The sequence below is a fragment of the Carcharhinus amblyrhynchos genome, chromosome 8 (genome assembly GCF_965287045.1).
Source record: "Carcharhinus amblyrhynchos chromosome 8, sCarAmb.v2.hapA, whole genome shotgun sequence".
Lineage (NCBI taxonomy): Eukaryota > Metazoa > Chordata > Chondrichthyes > Carcharhiniformes > Carcharhinidae > Carcharhinus > Carcharhinus amblyrhynchos.
In genome coordinates this window covers 58,175,657-58,199,672 of record NC_137331.1, presented here as the reverse complement: position 1 = coordinate 58,199,672, position 24,016 = coordinate 58,175,657, and the positions used below count along the sequence as shown (strand labels likewise).

Here is a 24,016-nt window from a genome sequence, read left to right as displayed (position 1 = left end):
TTTATTTGTTGGCTTAGCCAAAACTCTATTTTCTTCAGCAAAGAGATAAAACAGTTGACTTTTCGTTTTTTTCTACCAAAGCGTACCCAAGTGTCCCAACTGATGGAGTAGTATTTGAAAACTAAGAATTTTAATTAAGTTAAAGTTAAAGTGTTGAAATAAGCACAAAATATATGGGAATGGATGGAATGGTACAACGCAGGAGGATAGCATTTGGTCCTTCACGTGCTTTTCAATAGAGCTATCCAATTAGTCTCATTTCCCTGATCTTTCCTCCTTCAAGTTATCCAATTCATTTTAGAAACGTAGCCTTGAATCTGATTCCACCACCCTTTCAGACAGTTCATTACAGATTGTCGCAAAAGTTGCCTCCCTCACTTCTTGATTCTTTTTCAGTTGCCTTTTAGTTACCGACCTTTCTACTACTGGAAATCCTATCAAAGCGTGATACATAAATGCGATTTTTACAATAAATATAGTCGACTTTAAAATTTTTTTCTGATTCAGATTATCTTTCCTTCAGAGTTTTAATATATGCTGATCCCATTAACCTCAAAAATCTAAACTTTTCGGGCGAAAAGTAAACCATAAATTTAGTAACACGAAGGATTCCTGGATATCTTTGACATGTCTCTGAGAACCAGGACCGGGAATAAATTTTATAAAAACATTGTCCACATTCCAAATATGTCATGAAATAGAACTGTATTCGGAATATGTATCGCATGTTACGGTTTCCAAAATTGTTTTCCTTTTCCTCTTTCCTGATTCCACCAGGATCAGATTGGAAGAGTTTGATGAATGTATAAATTTAGCAGTGCCTTTCCCACAGTTTCATCCATGTGGCTTCCCTTTGAGCAGTGAGAGCCGACCCGATTCCTGTGCACTCCCGATTCGCCTGTTTCCTTGATTTATTCCAGTCGCCCAGCTTACGGAAACAACTCTACCGCCATTCCTCCTCTTAAACATCAAACTGAAAGTTGCTGAGGACAACAATGTTTACTGTCCCTCAAATTGACGGATTGATCCTTCTCAAGTGACGAGAAAAACACTTCTTAGAAGGGAAACGACGTGGTGGTACTTCGGTGCGAGCTGCTGATAAGAATACATTTAATAAAGTATTGGTTAGGTAAAATGACCGAAGAGAAGTCGGAGAGTAAAGGAGAAATTAGCGGTAAGGATTTGGAGAAGCAGCTTCGTCTTCGAGTTTGTGTTTTGTCTGAAATCCTGAAGACGGAGAGGGATTATGTAGATACACTGGAGTTTCTAGTCTCCGTAAGTATACTTAGAGATTTACTTTTTAAACCCCCTCTTAAGTTGAACACGTTTCATGGACTTGTTTCAGGTATTGGTGTGTATTTTTGTCAAGTTAGGAGTAGCATAAAGATCTTCAATGACTCTCTGCGTGAAATTTGATCTAAGTGATAGTTTGTTAGAATGTGATGCTAATGCATCTAGTTGGAACACGATAATCAGGTCATTTAATATCAGTTGGCGAAATTGTCGGAGGAGTAAATTCTATCACGTGTTTAATTTTGCATTAATGAAATATATCCACCTTCCGATCGTTTCTGAAGACCTTCCACACATTTCAAGTATTGCAGCAGAAGTTCTGGAGTAGTTATAAGTCCAAACACGTTGATCATCGTACAGCAATACTTGTAAATGATAACTTATATTTAGGACAGATCGTGGTACAAACTTTTTTTGAGTGTCAGTTAAATTAAGTGCTCGGTCTCGTCTAGATTTTCTTACTGTGTGTTAAACTAGGTTTTGTGACCGTTTCAATGCTTCTACAATTGCATTTCTGATTGCTGTGCATGGCTGGTGAGGAGTGCAGCTTTCTCCCATGTGATTGAAAGTCCGAATATACTTTATAATTAACAATAGTAACTTGCAGTTCTACATTATGACAATATAATCTACAGGATAAACACAGTACAGGTGTCTTTTAAGAAAAAGCGAAAATATTAATTGTGTTTTTAATCAATCGAAACTGTGCAGATGGTGAGAAACTTTGCGCAGTACAATGAGCAGCCCTGCGGGAAGTGCTGGGAAAAGGGGATTTGGCTTTGCTGTGATTAGAGAGGAAATGACGCGAGTCCCGAGAATTTGGTGTCTATTTATATAAACTTTATTTCCTGAGTTAAGGGGATCCCGTGGGATCTGGAAGGAGACCAGACAATAGGCTGTGAAATGGTTGGCATCCTGAAGGAAAAATGCAACAAAACAAAGGAGCGATTATTTTGGAAGCTTTTAACTGCTTTGTACATTTCAAAGATAACATGTTCAGTTGAATTGCACAGCAGTTTCGAAACCCATGTGTAAAGTGGGGGAAGAACCGATTCCCAACCAAAATGTTCAATGAAAAGGAAGATGTAATTTAGACGTTCCATGTACGTCGTTAAAATTGCAGTGTTAAACTAGCCTATTCACAAAATTAAGACTTGAAAACTGATGTGGGTGGGTAGTATGAAGGCAGGTACTTGCACATGGTGTGGGACAACTAAACATGATGTTAGATCCATATCAATTCAATCAGAAACAGGAGTAAAAACAGAAAATGTTGGAAATGTTCGGCGGGTCAGTACCTTCTCAGGCGGAAGAACAGATGTTTCGGATTTATGACCTTAGGCAAATTGGTTTATTCTCTCACTAAATGATGTAAGGCCTAGGTATTTCAAGTATTTTATGTTTTTAATTTTCGATTTCCAGCATATGCAGCATTTCGCTTTTACAATTGGAAATAGGATTTGATTTATTTATGACTGAGTACTTAAGCAACATTGGCTAGGTAACTAGGTTTTGTTTTAGAAATGTCAGATATAACATTTTAAAAAGTTACCATGGTACTTAATTCCTGTTGATTTTTTCCATGACAACTTACCGTGACCAAGATTATAACAGAAAAAAGCCATGTAAAATTCTCACTGTAATTAGACCCACTGACAAGTGAGGGCACCATAGTACCTAAGCTTTGCGTCACCAGCTTTTAAGTTGAGGTGGCAGAGAAATATTTCATGCATGTTTACATCTTTGCTTCTCAATATGCTTTCTTACTTAATGGGGAGGGGAATTTGTTTATCGCCCTGCTGCCATATAAGGACCACATAGGAATTGTCCGGGAAGTTCAAACTTCTGATGTGCAAGTACTCTGCACCTGGAACCATCTGACACCCTGGACTTAAATTGGACTTGGGGATGTTTCTAACTCACTTCACAGAATAGTTAGGAAAAGTTTGCAGGATTCTGACTTCTGGGTAACCATGGAATTGACCTCTGAAAGTATATATGAACATATAATGAGTAAGTTTTATGTTTGTACCAGCAGTAAAGGAAGTGCAGAGTTGCAGCTGTGTGTCCTCTCTGCAAAATCCACCACCAAAACTCACCAAACTTTCTTTGACAGCACCTTCCAAATCTATGTCCTCGAAGAACATGTGCAGCAGATGCATGGGAACACCACACAACTGCAAGCTTCCCCCTCCAAAGCACACACCATCCTGATTTGGAACAATATACTGTGTGGAGTTTGCACATTCCCCTCATGTCTGTGGGTTTCCTCCAGGCGCTCCGGTTTCCTCCCACAGTCCAAAGATGTGTGGGTTAGGTTGATTGGCTGTGCTAAAATTGCCCCTTAGTGTCCTGGGATGTGTAGGTTAGAGGGATTACATAAGAACATAAGAAATAGGAGCAGGAGTAGGCCATCTAGCCCTTCGAGCCTGCCCCGCCATTCAATAAGATCATGGCTGATCTGTCGTGGCTCAGTTCCACTTTCCCGCCCTCTCCCCATAACCCTTAATCCCCTCTCTTATCAAAAACCCATCAACCCGCGTCTTAAAAATATTTAGTGAGGCAGCCTCCACCACTTCAACGGGCAGAGAATTCCAGAGATTCACCACCCTTTGAGTGAACAAGTTCCTCCTCAACTCTGTTCTAAACCGCACCCCCTTTATCTTGAGGCTGTGCCCCCTAGTCCTACTGTCTTTTTTGAGCGGGAAGAGTCTCTCCACCTCTATCCTATCCATCCCATTCATCATCTTATACGTCTCAATGAGATCTCCCCTCATTCTTCTAAACTCTAATGAGTACAAGCCTAGTTTATTCAGCCTCTCCTCATAGCTCAACCCCCTCAACTCTGGTATCAGCCTAGTAAACCTCCTCTGCACTCCCTCCAAGGCCAAAATATCTTTGCGCAGGTGCGGCGCCCAAAACTGCACACAGTACTCCAGCTGCGGCCTCACCAATGCCCTATACAGCTGCAGCAAGACCTCCCTGCTTTTATATTCAATCCCCCTCGCTATGAAGGCCAGCATCCCATTCGCCTTCCTGACCACCTGCTGCACCTGCAAGCTGGGTTTTTGCGACTCATGCACAAGGACCCCGAGGTCCCTCTGCACCGTCGCCTGCTGCAGTTTTTCGCCACGTAAGTAATAATCCTTCCTACCATTATTCCTACCAAAGTGGACCACCTCACACTTGCCAACATTAAATTCCATTTGCCATTTCCTGGCCCATTCGCCCAGCCTATCTAGATCCTTCTGCAGACTCTCCACACCCTCCGCACAATTTGCCGCTTAGTGGGATTAGTGCGATTAGTGGGAAATTGGGATTAGTGGGTAAATGTGTGGGGATAGGGCCTGGGTGGAATTGTGGTTGGTGCAGACCCGATGAGCTGAAGGGCCTGTTTCTGCACTGTAGGGTTCTATGATTCTATGAATATTTTCTTTCCTTCACTGTCACTGGATTGAAATTCCCCTTTTTCTAACTGGGTGTCCCATAAGACTGTAGCGGTTCAAGAGGTTGTCTCACAAAAACCTTCTCGAGGGTATTTAGGAAGGTGGGAAAACACTGAAATTTCTCAAGAGATGGAGCACTTGAAAAAGTGACAGGTGATAAGAGAGTCAGCATCGATTTGTGACAGTTGCACCAGGCCTGGTTAATCATTAATTGAACTTGTGGGCTTGTTTCAAGCATGAATGGGTGTCTATTATTGTCCATATGGACTTCCTGAAGGTATTTGTAAAGGTTCTGTATGAGGTATTAACAAGAAAAATGAAAGCACATAGAATTGGATGAAACCTTGAGACGTGCACAGGTTGTTGGTTACAGGGGACACAAAGTAGTATACAGAATGTCACTGTTTGGATTAAACAAGTGATGTCTGCCTAGTATCTGTACTCATGATGCAGATGTGCCGGCGTTGGACTGGGGTAAACACAGTAAAAAGTCTGACAACACCAGGTTTTAGTCCAACTGATTTATTTGATAGTAAACTCACAAGCTTTCGAGGTTTCCCTCTTCGTCAGGTGAATGGAGAGTTCTGGCCTCGGACAGAGCATATAAAGCACAGACAGTTTAGAGATTACTGATTAGAATGCGAATCTTTACACCTAACCTGCTGTTCAAGTCCTAAAGTGGCTGACAATGTGTGTGGAAGGAGCACTGATCACAGGTTAAAGAGATGTGTATTGTCTCCAGACAGCACAGTGAGTGAGGTTTTGCAAACCCAGGCAAGTCATGGGGGTTACAGATAGTGCGACATGAACCCAAGATCCCTGTTCAGACCGTCATCATGTGTGTGGAACTTGGCTATCAGTCTCTGCTCAGTGACTCTGCGCTGTTGTGTGTCGTGAAGGCCGCCTTGGAGAACGCTTACCCGAAGGTCAGAGGCTGAATGCCTGTGACCACTGAAGTGTTCGCCAACAGGAAGGGAACAGTCTTGCCTGGTGATTGTCGAGCGATGTTCATTCATCCGTTGTCGTAGCGTCTGCATGGTCTCCCCAATGTACCATGCTTTGGGACATCCTTTCTTGCAACGTATCAGGTAGACAATATTGGCCGAGTTGCAAGATCTCAAACACTCAATCAGAGATATCATGGACCCTGGCACCTGGGAGGCAACATACCAGCCGCGAGTCTTGCTCGTTCCCACAGACTCTCCTATCTATCCCCTTAACTATGGAATCCCCAATCACTAATCCTGTTCATTTCTTCCCCCTTCCCACCTGAGCATCAAGGACAGGCTCTACTCCTGAGACCTGTACTCCATGGCTTACCTCGGTTGAGTCTTCCTCCCCAACAACATCCAAAACAGAGTACTTATTTTGGAGAGGAACAGCCTCAGGGGATCGCTGCTCTGACTGCTTCTTACCCCTTCTAGCAGTCACCCATGCATCACTTTTAGGAGTAACTATCTCCCTGTAACTTTTGTCGATAGCTGCCTCTGCTTCCCGAATAATTCTTAGTTTCTCCAGTTCCAGCTCCAGGTCCTTAACACGGTCCTCAAGGCGCTGCAAATGGATGCACCTCCTGCAGGTGTAATCAGCTGGGACACTACCAGTGTCCCTCACCTCAAACATCCCACAGGAGGAACATTGCACTGCCTGCACTGCCATCCCTATTACTTCCCTTACCAAGAAACAAAAATAAACTTAAACTGACCTGCTCTCACTCCAAGTCACTTTTTTTAGGCTAGAGGAGGGGGTAGGATGGGATAGGATGGGATGGGGGTAGGATAGGATGAGCATTGGGTTTCTTCACCTTTCCAATTTATGGGGGTCCAGAGGGGGAAAAAAAACTACTTCCCAGGCCTCCCTATGACCACTTCCTGTATCCGGTTTAAAATTAAAAAAAAGCTAGAGACGTTAGTTTAAAAAAGAAACACAGTAACTTACTCTCAAGCTCTCCTCTCACCAGTCTCTCCCTCTCTGATGTGCTCCCAAGGAACAATATCTTGGGGGGGGAAAATTTGCCAATGCTATTCAGGGGGGTTTAAACTGATTCAGAGAGGGGATGGGAACCTGAACTGGAGCTCCAACGTACAGGAGGATGAGAATAGGGAGGTCATGGATAAGGTTTCTAGGTCACAGCAGTGTATTGGCAGGTGGGAGGGTGGTTTGAAGTGTGTATACTTTAATGCAAGAAGCATGCGCAATAAGGTGGACAAACTTGCAGCCTGGATTGGTGCCTGGGATTTTGATGTTGTGGCCATTACAGAGACATGGATAGAGCAGGGACAGGAATGGTTGTTGCAGGTTCCGGGGTTCAGATGTTTCAGTCAGAGCAGAGAAGGTGGTAGAAGAGGGGGAGGCATGGCATTGTTAGTCAAGGACAGTATTACGGTGGCAGAAAGGACGTTTGATGTGGACCTGTCTATTGAAGTAGTATGGGCTGAGATTAGAAACAGGAAAGGAGAGATCACACTGTTGGGAGTTTTTTTATAGGCCTCCAAAAAGTTCCAGAGATGTAGAGGAAAGGATTGCAAAGATGATCCTGGATAGGTGCGAAAGTAACAGGGTAGTTGTTATGGGGGACTTTAACTTTACAAATATTGATTGGAAAAGCTATAGTTCAAGCACGTTAGAGGGGTCAGTTTTTGTCCAATGTGTGCAGGAAGGTTTCGTGACACAGTATGTAGATAGGCCAACAAGAGGTGAGGCTACATTGGACTTGGTACTGGGTAATGAACCAGACCAGGTATTAGACTTGAAGGTAGGTGAGCACTTTGGTGATAGTGACCACAATTCGGTTACGTTTACCTTAGTGATGGAAAGGGATAGGCATATACCGAAGGGCAGAAGTTATAGCTGGGGGAAAGGTAATTATGAGGCTATTAGGTGAGATTCAGGATACATAGGGTGGAGTAGGAAATTGCGGGGGCTGGGAACATCTGAAATGTGGAGCTTATTCAAGGAGCAGCTACTGCGAGTCCTTGATAAATATGTACCTGTCAGGCAGGGAGGAAGTGGTCGAGCGAGGAAACCGTGGTGTACTCAGGAAGTTGAATCTCTGGTGAAGAGGAAGAAGGAGGCTTATGTAAAGATGAGACGTGAAGGCTCAGTTAGGGCACTGGAGAGTTATAAATTAGCCAGGAAGGAGCTAAAGAGCGAGTTAAGAAGAGCTAGAAGAGGACATGAGAAGACTTTGGCGGATAGGATCAAGGAAAATCCTAAAGCTTTCTACAGGTATGTCAAGAATAAAAGATTGATTAGGGCCAGTCAGAGACAGCAGTGGGAAGTTGTGCATAGAGCCTGAAGAGATAGGAGAGGCACTGAATGAGTATTTTTCGTCAGTATTCACACAGGAAAAAGTCAGTGTAGTCGAGGAGAATACTGCGATACCAGATAGTAGACTAGATGGGATTGAGGTACATAAGGAGGAGGTGTTGGCAATTCTTAAGAGTGTGAAAATAGATAAGTCCCCTGGGCCAGATGGGATTTACCCTAGGATTCTCTGGGAGGCTAGGGAGGAGATTGCAGAGCCTTTGACTTTGATCTTCATGTCGTCATTGGCTTCAGGTATAGTGCCAGAAGACTGGAGGATAGCAAATGTTGTCCCCTTTTTCAAGAAGGGGAGTAGAGACCATCCTGGGAATTATAGACCAGTGAGCCTTACTTCTGTTGTGGGCAAAGTTTTGGAAAGTTTTATAAGAGATAGAATTTATAATCATCTAGAGGGAAATAAATTGATTAGGGATAGTCAACACGGTTTTGTGAAGGGTAGGTCATGCCTCACAAACCTTATTGAGCTTTTTGAAAAGGTGACCAAAGAGGTAGATAAGGGTAAGGCAGTTGACGTGGTGAATATGGATTTCAGTAAAGCATTTGATAAGGTTCTCCATGGTAGGCCATTGCAGAAAATGCAGATGCATGGGATTGAGGGTGATTTAGCAGTTTGGATCAGGAATTGGCTAGCTGATAGAAGACAGAGGGTGCTGGTTGATGGGAAATATTCAACCTGGAGTGCAGTTACAAGTGGTGTACCTCAAGGATCTGTTTTGGGGCCATTGCTGTTGGTCATTTTTATAAATGATCTAGATGAGGGTGTAGAAGGGTGGATTAGTAAATTTGCTGACGACACCAAAGTTGGAGGAGTTGTAGACAGTGAGGATGGATGTTACAGTTTGCAGAGGGACATAGATAAGCTGCAGAGCTGGGCCGAGAGGTGGCAGATGGAGTTCAATACGGAAAAGTGTGAGGTGATTCACTTTGGTAAGAGTAACAGGAGTACAGAATATAGGGCTAATGGAAGGACTCTTAGTAGTGTTGACGAGCAGAGAGATCTCGGGGTACATGTGCATAGCTCCCTGAAAGTTGGCACCCAGGTTGATAAGGTTGTTAAGAAGGCGTACGGTGTGTGAGCTTTTATTGGTAGAGGGATTGAATGTCGGAGCCGTGAGGTCATGTTACACTGTACAAAACTCTGGTGCGGCCGCACTTGGAGTATTGTGTACAGTTCTGGTTGCCACAACACGACAGATCAGCCATGATCTTATTGAATGGCGGGGGCAGGCTTGAAGGGCTAGATGGCCCACTCCTGCTCCTATTTCTTATGTTCTTATAAGAAAGATGTGGAGGCATTGGAAAGGGTGCAGAGAAGGTTTACCAGGATGTTGCCTGGTATGGTGGGAAGGTCTTATGAGGAAAGGCTGAGGGACTTGAGGTTACTTTCATTGGAGAGAAGAAGGTTACGAGGTGACCTGATTGAGGCATACAAGATGATCAAAGGATTGGATAGGGTGGACAGTGAGAGCCTCTTACCTCGGATGGTGATGGCTAACACATGGGGACAGAGCTCTAAATTAAGGGGTGGTAATTATAGGATGGATGTCAGAGGTAGGTTCTTTACTCAGAGTGTAGTAAGGTCGTGGAATGCCCTGCCTGCAACAGTTGTGGACTTGCCAACTTTAAGGGCATTCAAATGGTCAGTGGATAGGCATATGGATAACATTGGAATAGGTTAGATTAGAGGGTCATTAGATTGGTTCCACTGGTCGGCGCAACATTGAGGGCCAAAGGGCCTGTACTGTGCTGTTATGTTCTATCACTATTCCCCTTCCTGTCACCATCAATTGCCCTTTCCTTATGATCTACTGCTCTAAGGGAGCCAGCAATAGCTCACCATCCAATTCACTTTCATAATTTTTTTTTTCCTGACTTTTCTGACCTAGAAACATAGAAATTTAGGAGTAGTTCCTTTTAGCCCTTTGAGCCTGCTCCACATTCATTTGATCATGATTGACCATCAAATTTAATATCCTGATTCCCTCCCCCTCCCCCATATCCCTTGATCCGTTTACTACCAAGATCTATAGCTAATATTTTTTTGAAATTAGACATTATGGCCTCAACAACATTCTGTGGTAGTGAATTCCACACATTTAGTAAAACAGTTTCACCCAACATGTGACTTGAACCCATGACCCTGAGATTAAGGGTCACGTGCTTTACCAACTGAGCTAGGCAGGCAGATACTTGGTGAACATTTGCTCTCAATGTGGCTCAAACCTGAGAACTTCAAAATACCTGAATGTCAGACTTGTATTCATCCTTAAGTAGTTTAATTAACCTGTTCAATCAGCACAAATTGGTTCTGAAGCCTGCCGTGTCCCTGGCTGACTGAAAGCTGTTGCCAGCAGAAACAGAGTTGAAACTTCTGGCTGCATGATGTTTTGGCAATTTTTTCCCATGCCTACTTTCATTTTGGCCCAATCTGGAACAGGAGTCTGAGGGAAAAATTTAGTGACCTTGGAAGGAATACAATGCCAAAATTATCCCATGTTAAAATATGGCGATAATTGCAAACATTTGGTTTGCATTTCCTTGAATTCAGATGGTTAAGGGGAAAATAATTCTGTTTCACTAGGGAAGATACAGATGAATGTTGCACCTGGTGAGGGATTCCAGGATAAGACAATATAACCAATGGGAATGAAATCATGAAGTATCCTGTCATATAAGTAGTAAAGGAAACCTGGAACACACTCCCACAAAATGCAAAGTCAATTGAAATTTTCAAGTCTGGATTGATTAATGGATCTTTGTTAGGTAAAGATATTGATTTTTGTATCAAAAAGAATAAACAGAGTGAAGGAATGGCTCAGCTGTAACTTGATTGAATGATGGAACATGCTTCAAGGACTTGAATGGCATAATCTGTTCCAGTGTTCTAATATCTGGATTTTGTGTGAAACAATGGCCATAGAACTAATGTGACTAGTTTTTTCCAAAAATATACTTTATTCATAATCTGAAATAAACCATTGCAAATCTACTTGTCTTTGAATTGCAAACAGTGCAGAATTAAAACTTTTTACAGTTCTATACAAATTACTGTCATAACATTTAAACTATATATATGCCTCAAAAATTACTGTCTGCCATTATTGCTCAGATTGGCACACAGTTACGTAGGTCGAGGGTATTCTGCTGTTCCCAGGCCCTCGGTCTGCCTCTGTTAAAAGGCCTTATAGTGTGGCCTTTCCCCATTGTGCCTTTGCAGTGGCTGCTCCAAGCTTCAGCACGTAGTCCTGGACCTTGGAATGTGCCAGTCTGCAACACTTGGTCGAGGACAGTTCTTTCAACTGGAAGATCAGCAAGTAGCGGGCAGACCAAAGTGCGTCCTTCACTGAGTTGATGACCTTCCAGCAGCAGTTGATATTTGTCTTGGTGTGCATCCCCGGAAACAGCCCGTAGAGCACAGCGTCCCGCGTCACCGAGCTGCTCGGGATGAACCTCGACAAATACCACTGCATCTCACTCCAGACCTTCTTTGCAAAGGCACATTCCTCAAGGAGATGTGCGACCATCTCATCAGCCCCGCAGCCGCTTTGAGGGCAGCGTGCGGTGATGTTGAGACGTCGAGCGTGCATGAAGGATCTGACGGGGAGTGCCCTTCTCACCATCAGTCAAGCCAGATCTTGGTGCTTGTAAGTTCTGGTGATGAGGCGTTCTGCCAGATGTCACTGACAGTCTGCTCAGGGAACCATCCGACAGGATCCTCCATCTCCTTTTCTCTCAGGACTCCAAGGATGTTACGTGCTGACCACTGCTTAATTGCCATGTGGTCAAAGGTGTGTTTGCAGAAAAATTTCTCCACGAAGGACAGCTGCTGTGGTACAGTCCAACTACTCAGCGTTCCGTGGCAGTGTAGCCAGACCCGTCCTCTGCAACACTTGGGACAGGTAGAACCTCAAAAAGTAGTGGTACTTGCAGTTAGTGTACCGAGGATCTAGGCACAGCTTGATGCAGCTGCACACAAAGGTGGCCATCAGTATGAGGGTGGCGTTGGGAACGTTTTTCCCTCTGTTCTCTGGAGATTTGTGCATTGCTTCCCTCTGGACGCGATCCATCTTTGATCTCCAGATAAACTGGAAGATGGCCTGCGTCACTGCTGCAGCACAGGATTTGGGGATAGGCCACACCTGCGCCACATACAACAACACGGACAGCACCTCGCACCGGATCACCAGGTTTTTTCCTGTCATGGAGAGGGAGCATAGCTCCCATCAGCCCAGTTTCTGCCTGGCTTTCGCGATGTGCTCATCCTAGGTTTTGGCGCATGCTCCTGCCGCTCCAAACCACATCCCCAGCAGCTTCAGGTAATCTGCCCTGATGGTGAAGGGGACAAAGTATTTGTCAGCCCAGTTCCCAAAGAACATGGCCTCGTAAGAACATAAGAAATAGGAGCAGGAGTAGGCCATCTAGCCCTTTGAGCCTGCCCCGCCATTCAATAAGATCATGGCTGATCTGAAGTGGATCAGTTCCACTTTCCCACTCTCTCCCCATAACCCTTAATTCCCTTGTCTGTCAAAAACCTATCTACCCGTGACTTAAATATATTCAGCGAGGTAGCCTCCACCATTTCAACGGGCAGAGAATTCCAGAGATTCACCACCCTCTGAGTGAAGAAGTTCCTCCGCAACTCCGATCTAAACTGCACCCCCCCGCCACCCCCTTTATCTTGAGGCTGTGCCCTCTAGTCCTGCTATCTTTTCTAAGCGGGAAGAATCTACCTCTACCCTATCCATCCCTTTCATTATCTTAAACGTCTCTATAAGATCCCCCCATCCTTCTAAACTCCAACGAGTACAGACCCAGTCTATTTAGTCTCTCTTCATAGTCCAACCCCCTCATCTCTGGTATCAGCCTAATGAACCTCCTCTGCACTCCCTCCAAGGCCAATATATCCTTGCGCAAGTGCAGCGACCAAAACTGCACACTGTACTTCAGCTGCAGCCTCACCAGTACCCTGTACAATTGCAGCAAGACCTCCCTATTTTTATATTCTATCCCCCTCACTATAAAGGCCAGCATCCCATTCGCCTTCTTGATCACCTGCAGACTGGGTTTTTGTGACTCATGCACAAGGACCACCAGGTCCCTCTGCATCGTAGCATGCTGCAGCTTTTCGCCCTTTAAATAGTAATCCCTCCTACTATTATTTCTCACACTTGCTAACATTGTACTCTATCTGCCAGGTCCTCGCCCACTCGCTCAGCCTATCCAGATCTCTCTGCAGACATTCCACACCCTCCGCTAAATTTGCTTTTCCACTCATCTTTGTGTCATCAGCGAATTTAGTCACCCTACACTCAGCCCCCTCCTCCAGATCATCTATATAAATGATAAATAGCTGAGGCCCCAGCACCGATCCCTGCGGCACTCCACTAGTCACCAACCGCCCAACTCTCTGCTTCCTATTGGACAACCAATCCTCTATCCATGCTAACACCTTACCCCCAACTCCATGCACCCTAATCTTCTGAAGCAACCTTTTGTGAGGCACCTTATCAAACGCCTTTTGAAAATCTAGAAACACCACATCCGCCGGTTCCCCTCTGTCTACCGCACTAGTCACATCCTCATAAAAATCCAATAAATTCGTTAAACACGACTTCCCCTTAACGAATCCGTGCTATGTCTGCTCTATCAAACCATTCCTTTCCTCGCTCTTACCCTGGTTGACTTTGGCTCCCGAGGCTAGCTCGAAATGCTCACAGACCTGGAGGAGCCTGCGAACAGACGAGGGGTCCGAGCAGAAGACAGCCACGTCATCCATGTACAGAGAGGCTTTGACTTGCATGCCTCCGCTGCCTGGGATTGTCACCCCTTTGATGCCTGGGTCGCTTCTGAGGGCCTCGGCAAAGGGTTCACCGCAACACACAAAAAGGACAGAGGAGAGAGGGCAGCCCTGTCTGACTCCAGACCTGATTTGAAAACTATCTGATTCCCACCCACTGACTGACACTGTGCTACTGATGTCTGTGTAGAGCAGCTGGATCCAATTGCGGATTCCCTCCCCAAAGCCCATTTTGGAGAGCACATCCATCATGTAGCTGTGTGATATTCTGTCAAACGCCTTCTCTTGGCCTAGGCTGATAGGGCGAGTATCCACCTGCCTGTCCTGCACGTAGGTGATCGTATCCCGGAGTAGCGCGAGGCTGTCAGAGATCTTCCTGCTGGATACAGCCCAGGTTTGATCAGGATGGTGATATTATCAAACTTGATATTAAGTAACAAACAAGTGTTAAGCAACTCATATTTAATGTACAGTTTAATATGATTGCTCCTAATTAAGGTGAAGTTAAGGTTAGGTTTTTGATAGCAATGTGCATTGTAACAGAAATATTCAGAGAGCAGGTTTTGATAGGATGAAATGTGAGCTAAGGGAACTGACTGGACAGCACTTTTTTAAAAAAAAGAGGCCAGGTGAAAAGCTCTTGAAGTACTGTCTCAAACTACAAGTAGCACAGTGGCTGAAATCAATAACAAAGTCAAAGAGGGAGCTAAAATAAAAAAGAGGTTGGCTGTTAGGGTGGCAGGAATAGTCTTGCTCATTGAGGAGACCATCATGAGTCACTCTCACCGAATTTCAGAGCTGGCTGGACATCAGAGTAAATGGTAAAATAAATATATCACCTGAGGAAATCAAAGGAAGATAAGTCATTGGTTCTCAATGGCTAGCAAAATCAATACTATGGACTACCAGCAGAAAGCGTTGTCTATGGAGGCAGTGGAGAATAGAGCTATTTAAAAGAGTGAGTGATGGACAAGTGTTATTTCAGACTGGTCAGATGAACTGTAAAGTCAATTATGAGTGCTATATTTTTCCATGTTCTTGGAATTCCTTATGGGAAAAAATGTATTGCATTTAGGCACTTTTGATGTTTATGTTGCAAACATAGTCCAGTTGTTCAGGAATGTAGCTTACCAAAAGAACAAAACTCATTACCAGGAAACCATTCTGTAGAGTCTGTGGAGGCAGGCTGTCATTTTTCATTGATCAATGGTAATGCCTGCAAAATCTGAATGCAGTTCTCATGGTAGGGCTTCCCTACGTGCTATGTCTCTCAATGAAAGAGTGATTGATTGATGGCTCTGTGCTCGTACAGAGAAATATATTCAGGAGTTTCCTGCCAGTTCTGCAGTTTTTATTTCATCAATATAAAAGTGAATACTTGAAGGTTCTGTGGGAGTGAACTCGAACTCAGTAAATTTTGTATGTTATGGTTGCTGGTCCTCATTCAATATTATCGAGAGTGAATCATGGTGTCTTTTATTTTGTGAACTGTGAAGCTGTAACTTAATTGGTATAATTTAATGAAATTTCCTTTGCAGATTGATTTCGTAATTTATGTTTTTAATAAATCTGATTTCTCAGTTATAGCCATAAAAAGAGTGCCTATTTTCTCACTATCTGAAGATTAGGTGAACATATTATCACATTTCCAAAAACCTGGGCGATGCTTTGTTACTAGATGTCATGTGTATGAGTTTGGTTCATAAGAAGTGAAGACTCTTTTATGATCATATTATTTGGTACTGAATGTAAGAGAAATAGCTGGAGCAATTCTGAAAATAATACCTCGTTTGTGCATGTTTTCCTGACAATTCAAATTCCATCTTCTATTGCACTGGGGTTGATTGTATTGCTATATACAAACTGTTTAATACACCATTTAACCACTTATAAACCTCCCAGAATTGGTGGAGCAGTGGGATGTAGAAAGCCAGGCTTGGATGGTTACAGTTTCAGACAGTGAGAAGGTCTGGTGACAGATGTGCCTTGGGCATCAGCAGCAACAGAATTGTACACAACCCGTCTGTATAGTGCAGAAGGAGGCCATTTGGCCTATCAAGTCTGCACCAGCTCTCCGAAAGAACATTTTACCCAAGGAGGGACATTTGTGGCTCACTCAGTCACCTAGGTTACCTATCACTGCTCCACGCATCTTACCTAGCTTTGTATTGTCAGCAAAGCTAGATACAGTTGCTCTAGACCTCGTCATCTAAATAATTAAATAGTTGAGGCCAAATTACAAATTCATAGTTGCAGTTTGCCAACTTGAGATTATCCTGTTTATCCTTGCTGTTAATTTTTGTTTGTTAGACAATTCTTCAATCATGCTAATACACCCCAAATCCATGAGCTCTTGTCTTGCATTTTCACTTTTTGTATGGCATCTAATCAAATAAGTTTTGGTATTCTACATATAAATCATTTGCCCAACAGTTATATCCTCAAAATCCTATTTGTTTAACACAATTTCCCTTTATAAACCTCAGTTAACATTGTCTGACTCATCATACTTTAGCTTTCTAAGGCTTGATTAATAATAGATACCAACTTTGTCACACTCTTATGTCAGGCTAATTGGCCTATGGTTCCCTGTTTTCTCTTTCCCTCCTTGAATAGCAATGTTATATTTGTTAGCCTGTAATCTGCTGGTACCATTTTCAGATCTAGGAATTGTGGAAAATCATAACCAGGGGATCCAAGAATATTTTTGTTGTACTTGAGTTGTTTCTTTAAATGTTTTCCACTGTTTTTTATTTATTTATGGGATGTGGGCATCACTGGCTATGCCAGCACTTATTGCCCATACCTAATTGCCCTTGAACTGTTGCAGTTCACATGGTGTAGGTACACCAATGATGCTTTTCGGGTGGGAGTTCCAGGATTTTAGCCAAGCAATAGTGAAGGAATGGTGATACATTTCCAGGTCGGGTTTGTGAATGACTTGAAAGGGAATGTTCAATTGGTGATGTTGTCATGTCTGTCCTGCCCTTGGCCTTATAGATGATAGAAATTGCGGGTTTGGAAGGTGCTGCCTCACCTGCGAGGCCAGCTTGAGTTCTAGGGGTGCGATTCTGCAGGCACTATCCTCTGATCCCTGCCCTGGACGAGCATACCCAGAGCCCTGGATCATCATCTCCCTTACCCCCAACTGATCGCCCTGGTGAGCAACCAGGGGGCTAAGGTAAGTGAGCCTGGATGATTGCATCCAAATCTTGTTGATGTACTAAGTGTGTCATTAATATTTAAATTGGGTGCAAGACATATCGCTAGCAGGGGCTGGCAGGATTGTGAAAAGCAAGAAATTGGGTGTGAAGACGATTTTCAGCCTCTTACTCTATCTTACCAGCTCGTCACGCTGGTTGATTGGCTTGGCAAGCCGAAAAGATCCCGCCCCATGACTTGATTAGGAAAAAGGTAAAAAAAATTAAATACTTATGACTGCTGTAAGACTGATTCTCTTACACTGTCTTACAAATAAATGCTTCTATTCCCTTATACATTTACTGTAACAAGTTCACAAACATAGATTTCATCTAATTACACTTACTTAATGTACCTGTAAGGATGTCTCTAACCACTTGCGCTGGTCAGGCATGGAGAGGGTCAGACTTCAAGCTTAAAGCTTGAGTTTTCCTTCTTGCACTATTCTTTTTCTAATTCTGTTTACCAAATCTTTAATATTTATTCTTTGAACCAAAGACACTTGCAAGCAAACAGAGCAGCCTGGAGTTAAAACCTTTTTCCCATCAGGCCATAACAGTATCCTTTCTTTGCTTGACCATTTTGTATTAGACTACAACTCGTTGGCTACTGAGCAATGGTTAGATTTTCTCTTGTTGGAGATGGTTATCGCCTGACACTTGTGTGGCACAAATCTTACTTGCCACTTGCCTAAACCAAGATATTGTTTAGTTCTTGCTGAATTTGGACATGGATTGCTCCAGAATCTGAGGAGTCATGAATAATGCTGAACATTGTGTAATAGTCAGCGAGCATCCCTACTTCTTACCTTATGATGGAAAGAAGGTCATTAATGAAGCAGCTGAAGATAGTTGGACTTAGGGCCCTCTGAAACTCCTGCAGTGATGTCCTGGAGTTGAGATGTTATATCACCACACCTTTTATTCTATTTATAGAATCAACCTCAGCCAGTTCTTCCCTATGTAATTACTATTCAAATTAAGCTGCTTGTTTTGGACTGAAGTATTTAGCTTTCAAACTCAACACGGAATTCAGTTGTAATATGATCTTTTTTCCCCAGCGCACCTATCAGTATCAACCCTGCCTCATTACATAATGTTAGATTTAAAATAGATTTTTCATTGTAATATCACTTTTTCCCATTGCACCTATTACTATCAATCCAACCTCATTGCACAATGTTAGATGTAAAATAGGTTTTCTGCTAATTGGTTGCATGATCTAGGGAGCTATCATGGAAACTTAATAGAAACTCCTCTTCCATGCTATGTTTGACTTTTTGATTTGTCCACATTTTATGTCAACATCAAAGTCCCAATTGTCTTTGCTACAAGCAGACAAACGTTTCATGAAAGCCGTTTTCACTACAGTTAGTGTTGTAATCGCATTATGATATATTGACAATTAGACATTGCATCGTGGCTTCTACTATCAGCTGTTGAAATGTGGATTTGGTGGAGGATGCTCAGAATTCACTGGATTGTCAAAAAGACAGACGAACAGATTAAATCAGAAGTAGAAGTTCAGGAATGAAATGGGTTACAAATTATAGTTAGAGAGAACTATGACCAGGGATCGACATTATAAATTTAAGACCTGGTAGCCTTGTCCTGGCAACAATTGAAAGTGAAAACAGAAGAGGAAGAAGAAAAGTTGGATGAATAGATAATCAGAAATGGACTAAGGGAGACTTGAAGGAATCTAGAGAAAAAACAAGATGATGTCAGTGGCCATATTAAGGTAATGGTGAAAGCAAGTGAACAAATAGAATTATTCCTTTACTGATTTTAAATTATTACACGCATATTCATATGATGGCACATGCATTGCAAAAACCACAGCCATCATGTCAAAACACAGTAAGAAAGTGTGGAACAGCAGCAACCTGGCTGAGAACACCAAACAGTAGGTCTACTAAGTCTGCATCCTTGGCACACTCCTGTACAGTACTGAGACCTTGACAACATATGTAAGGCTAGAGAACAGGTTGAACAGTTCCCAGCTTTGTTGTCTCTGGCGTATCCTTGGCATCACAAAGCTGGAGAAGGTCACCATCTCTGAGGTCCTGCAGTGTGCGAATTGTGCTAATTGGATCAGCATAGACTCATTGCTAAGTCAGCGATGTCAGTGCTGGCTTGATCGTGTTCATTAGATGAATGATAGCTATGTGGCTAAAACCTTCTGTATGGTGGACTGGGTCACAACTTGCTGGGTATTCATACATTTGCTAAGGTTATGGTGGAATGCATCAAATAATCGATTTTTCTTCTTTTTATTGCAATTGGTGATAGGAATAGGGTTGCCAATGATATTTTCCCCTGGGTTGGTAAATTTCTTGCATGGAATAGCAATCAGCAATCTTACATAATCAGAATATAACAGCATGTTGAGATATTACCTTTAGGTCAGGACTGCATTGTGACACTATCATTCTCTATGTGTGCTGTGCCCAAAGGTAGGTCTTTGGCTTATTGTCTGCTGGTGCTTCACCCTGAACTATTTCCTTGGGGGCTTTTTGGCAGTCGATGGTTTACCATTGCCTTCCACTCTCCGGAACAGGATGAGGTTGCGATTCCTAACACTCTACCTCGGCTGGAATGGGAATTAAACCTTTGCTGTTGATTTTATTCCAAATCATACACTAGCCAAGTGAACTAACCAGACCCCAGATTATGGCACGACTGAACTGGGAATGTAAGTTGTTTTTAAGTAGTGTTGGTGAATTGAAGTTTCAGAATGATGATCAACAACTGAGGATATGTTTCTTGATGTAGTTAAAAAGATTAGAATAAACCATCTCAACATTGAGGAGCCATGAGTAGTGAGAATGAATTTTAACTTTGACATGGAATTTTTCAATGTATTTTGCAATACAGTGTTGTAAACTACATTTTAAAAATTACTTACTTGGCAGGGGTGAAATCATGATCAAGCATATGATGAGGCTGGCCATTGTACTTGGGGTGTGCTGACGCATGTGATAGTGGTTTGCCCAGGCTAAGATAAAGGATCAGGATAGTTAATAAGGTTAAACCAAGGTTTTACCTGATGCAATTTTTCAAAGGCATCTTGGCTTTTGGGCTAAGATGAAGTGTCAGATCAAGCCTGGTATGGGGTGCAATGCATCATCTTGTTAGCTTGTATGTTGGATCTTGTTTGTCCCTCACGTGGGAACCATAAATTGGATTTGATTTGAATTAGGTTTTTTGGTTGGAATAAAAGTACCAAGAAAAAATTAAATTATGTTGCACTGTTGGGGTGAAATCGAAGTAAAGGACACGAAATGGTTACCTGGCACGCACACTGGACCCTGGGAACGGACATTGAGGCACTGACTTTGGGCACAGATGTTTATTCAAAGAGTTAAACCTGTAGTGTTTAAATCGCTGCAGGAAACTGGTCAGACCTTGAGGCACCTTTAAAACTTGAGATAAGAGCAGACCCAGAACAATGAGTTTGATAATGAGATCAGCCATTGATGGGGACGTAAATGCACAAATGTATATGACAAGATCAGCCATTGATAGAGGGCACAACTACATAAATGTATATACTCTATGTACAATGATGTGTTAACTGACGTTCATACTTGTCTGCTTATAATGATGTGTTAACTGTCAATGTCACAAGTTGAGTAGGCAGATACGGACAATGTGCTAACGGCTAATGTCCATACTGTCTATTATCTAAACAGTATAAAAGATGCTCAGCTGCCATTGTGTAGTTGAGAAGGTGGCTGCCAGTACTGTGGAGTACCAGTGCTTCTCCCAAAGCTTTGTCTGAATAAAACTGTTTTGTTGAACCTCCAAGTCTGACTCCAAAGTGGTGAATTTCCCACAACAACACGGTACTCAGCCCTCCCATTCTTTTTCGTCCAATCAGTTTCTCCACCTCCCTCCAAGTTGCTTCCTGACTTATCTCTGGCGTCTTGGCTGTCATTGTTGCATTTGACCTTGTTTTAAGTAATCTCTGCCCTCTGACCCTACTTAACTTGAAGACCATACTTGTTATCTGTAGCTGTGTGAATTGTCATGGGAGGTCATATAAATATGTTTTGTATAAACTGCAATGACTAACTGTTTACAAAGCTGTAATAGTTGGAATTTTAATGATAATCAGACAGAACGTGAAACTTATTTTTGTCTGTCAAGTAGGTTAGGTATTTGAATGTGTTTATTTTCAGCTTAAATATTTAAAAATAAAATATATGTCTCAATGGTGTTTGCACATTTATGTAAGCATCTGGTTGCACCATGTTTCTGCCTCCTGTTTGGATGAGCTACAGGCTCAAACAGTGTTGTCTGTGTCAAGTTAGCTGTTTTGGAGCTTTCCACGACCAATTCATTTATCTGTGGCATTTGAGCTCATTAATAATTGACACTTTAATGAGATTCCTTCAGAAGCCAAGTTGCATTAAAGCCTTTTGTCTGAACAAAGATTTTTTTGTTTCCTTTTCTCTAGGTTCTTTCGCTGGTTTACAATTTAAATTGTTATTTTAAATTTGATTTATGCACCGCTTTGCTGAATGAACAGCATTGATACAAGAAGTATATTGACATAGTTGCAGGCTCACATTGTTAAATTACAAATGTTCCTCTGATGAAACATGTAAGCAAATTAATATTTTAAGGGAAACTCGCGCAGTTCAGTCATTGATCGTGAGTGATAATATGATTTATGTTCTGGATAGTTTGATGAAAGAAAAAATATTAACAGCTGTACTCACAGGATTTATGAACCTATTCCCTTGTGCAAAGTTAAATTATAAAGTGACTCAGTAAACAGAATTGTTGGTGTTGAAATTGTTTCTAGTTTATCCATGGAAGGGGTAGATTTTATATAGTGTAATAATTTGGCTCGTTTGAAGCTCTTCGCCATTTGAGGTGAAAGAAACAGATTTTGTAGGAGGAACACTCCAGGCTGCTCCCTGAGTCCAACCTCATAAGGGTAGACCAGTTGAGGTGGGAAAATGACTAGCCCAAGACCAAGAAAAGTTAGTGTCAGGAATATCCATGAAGAATTAGGCTCTGCTCAGGAGAAAGTGATTTACTGAGGAACAATATTGATGCATGAAAGATTAATTTGGTGGATAAAATGGGAACTGTTGCTAACACTTAACTGTCAGTCACATGAAGTAGAACACTTGAATGAAGACTTAAATGGTCTAAATTATAAACTTGTGGTATTTTGAAGCTCATTAATAATTGGTACTTTAATGAGATTCCAATACAAGCTAAGCTATATTTAAAGCCTTATGTCTGATTGAGAGAGAATTTTGAAGCTTCTTTTGTTATTCTCTAGGCTCTTACACTGGTTTAGATATTTTAATATTTATTTCACATTTGATACATGCAGCAGTTTGATGAGTAAACCTCACTGATGCAAGGGGTGTGTTGGTACAGTTGCAAGCTCATATTATTATAATCCAATTCAGAAACTCTGAGGGATTTTATAAAGTCAGCCTCGACCATAAACGTTGCACTTTGAATTTGGCTAGGGGGAGCATGAGACATTTCGCCTCAAGCATGATTCAAATAACCCACCGTGGAATTTTTATCAAACAAAGTTTTTATTTAGGAATACAGTTAACACATGGAAAATTAGCAATAGCTTTTACCAATTACAAACCAGGAAAAAAAATCACCCATGATATTGTATAAACCTTAACAACTAAATGCACTTTCCGATACAAAAAAAACTCATTATAAACTTATCTGCCGCAGCTTTAGCACAGAAAATAAGAATGCTTGTGTGATTTTGGAACTTAGTCCTTTGATTGGAGAATTGAAACTCTGACTTTCCAATCTTGTCATGTCCAACAGACCTCAAAGTAGAGATAAAGCCACTGCTGGCTTCTAGCTTTTAGCCAGCAAACCACTGCAAGAGACAGAGGCAATCTATTTAGTAGCTAACAAACCACTGACAGCAGAATTTTCGCTCCAGAGAGAGAGGCAAGAAAACCTGCTTTCAGTCTGCTGCCCAAACCACTTCTAATTAAAACAACAGCCAAGCTGAAAGTAAAAGAATTCTTGTCATCTGACTTGTCGATCATTTTTTCCCCGACAATTCAAAAGTGTTGTAAATTTGTAAAGCTCCTGGACATCACGTTAGGCCCAGATTAAAAATAAACAAAACCTCATTTGAAGCAATGAAAGGACACCTAATCAGATCGACAATGATGAGGAAAAAAAAAGCTGCTTGTAATGGCAGTGAACATGATTAAAAATAAATACATTTTTAATCAGAACATAAGAATATAAGAAGGAGTAGGCCATCTAGCCCCTCGAGCCTGCCCCGCCATTCAATAAGATCATGGCTGATCTGTCGTGGCTCAGTTCCACATTCCCGCCCTCTCCCCATAACCCTTAATCCCCTTGCCTATCAACCCGCGTCTTAAAAATATTGAGCGAGGCAGCCTCCACCACTTCAACGGGCAGAGAATTCCAGAGATTCACCACCCTTTGAGTGAAGAAGTTCCTCCTCAACTCCGTTCTAAACCACCCCCCCTTTATCCTGAGGCTGTGCTACTGTCCTTTCTGAGCGGAAAGAGTCTCTCCACCTCTATCCTATCCATCCCATTCAACATCTTATACGTCTCAATGAGATCTCCCCTCATTCTTCTAAACTCTAACGAGTACAAGCCTAGTTTATTCAGCCTCTCCTCATAGTTCAACTCCGGAGCCAGCCTAGTAAACCTCCTCTGCACTCCCTCCAAGGCCAAAATATCCTTGCGTAAGTGCGGTGACCAAAACTGCACACACTACTCCAGCTACGGCCTCACCAGTGCCCTATACAGCTGCAGCAAGACCTCCCTACTTTTATCAGCAATGGCTGCCATGGATCTCATTGATTTTTGATTCAATTTATTATTGTCATGTATTAGTATCCAGTGAAAAATATTATTTCTTGTGCACTATACAGCCAAAGCAAAGCATACATAGAGAAGGAAAGG

General features: G+C 42.3%; 1 protein-coding gene across 1 annotated transcript in view; it reads left to right on the top strand.

The window, feature by feature from the left end:
- The first annotated feature begins 977 nt into the window (after positions 1-977).
- The window catches only part of prex2 (phosphatidylinositol-3,4,5-trisphosphate-dependent Rac exchange factor 2), a 415,983-nt gene continuing 392,944 nt past the window's right edge, over positions 978-24,016 (top strand). Inside the window, exon 1 of the mRNA XM_080194118.1 lies at positions 978-1,275. Within this exon, the coding sequence (XP_080050244.1) occupies positions 1,135-1,275 (141 nt within the window). The 5' untranslated portion in view covers positions 978-1,134. The remainder of the gene's footprint in view (positions 1,276-24,016) is intronic.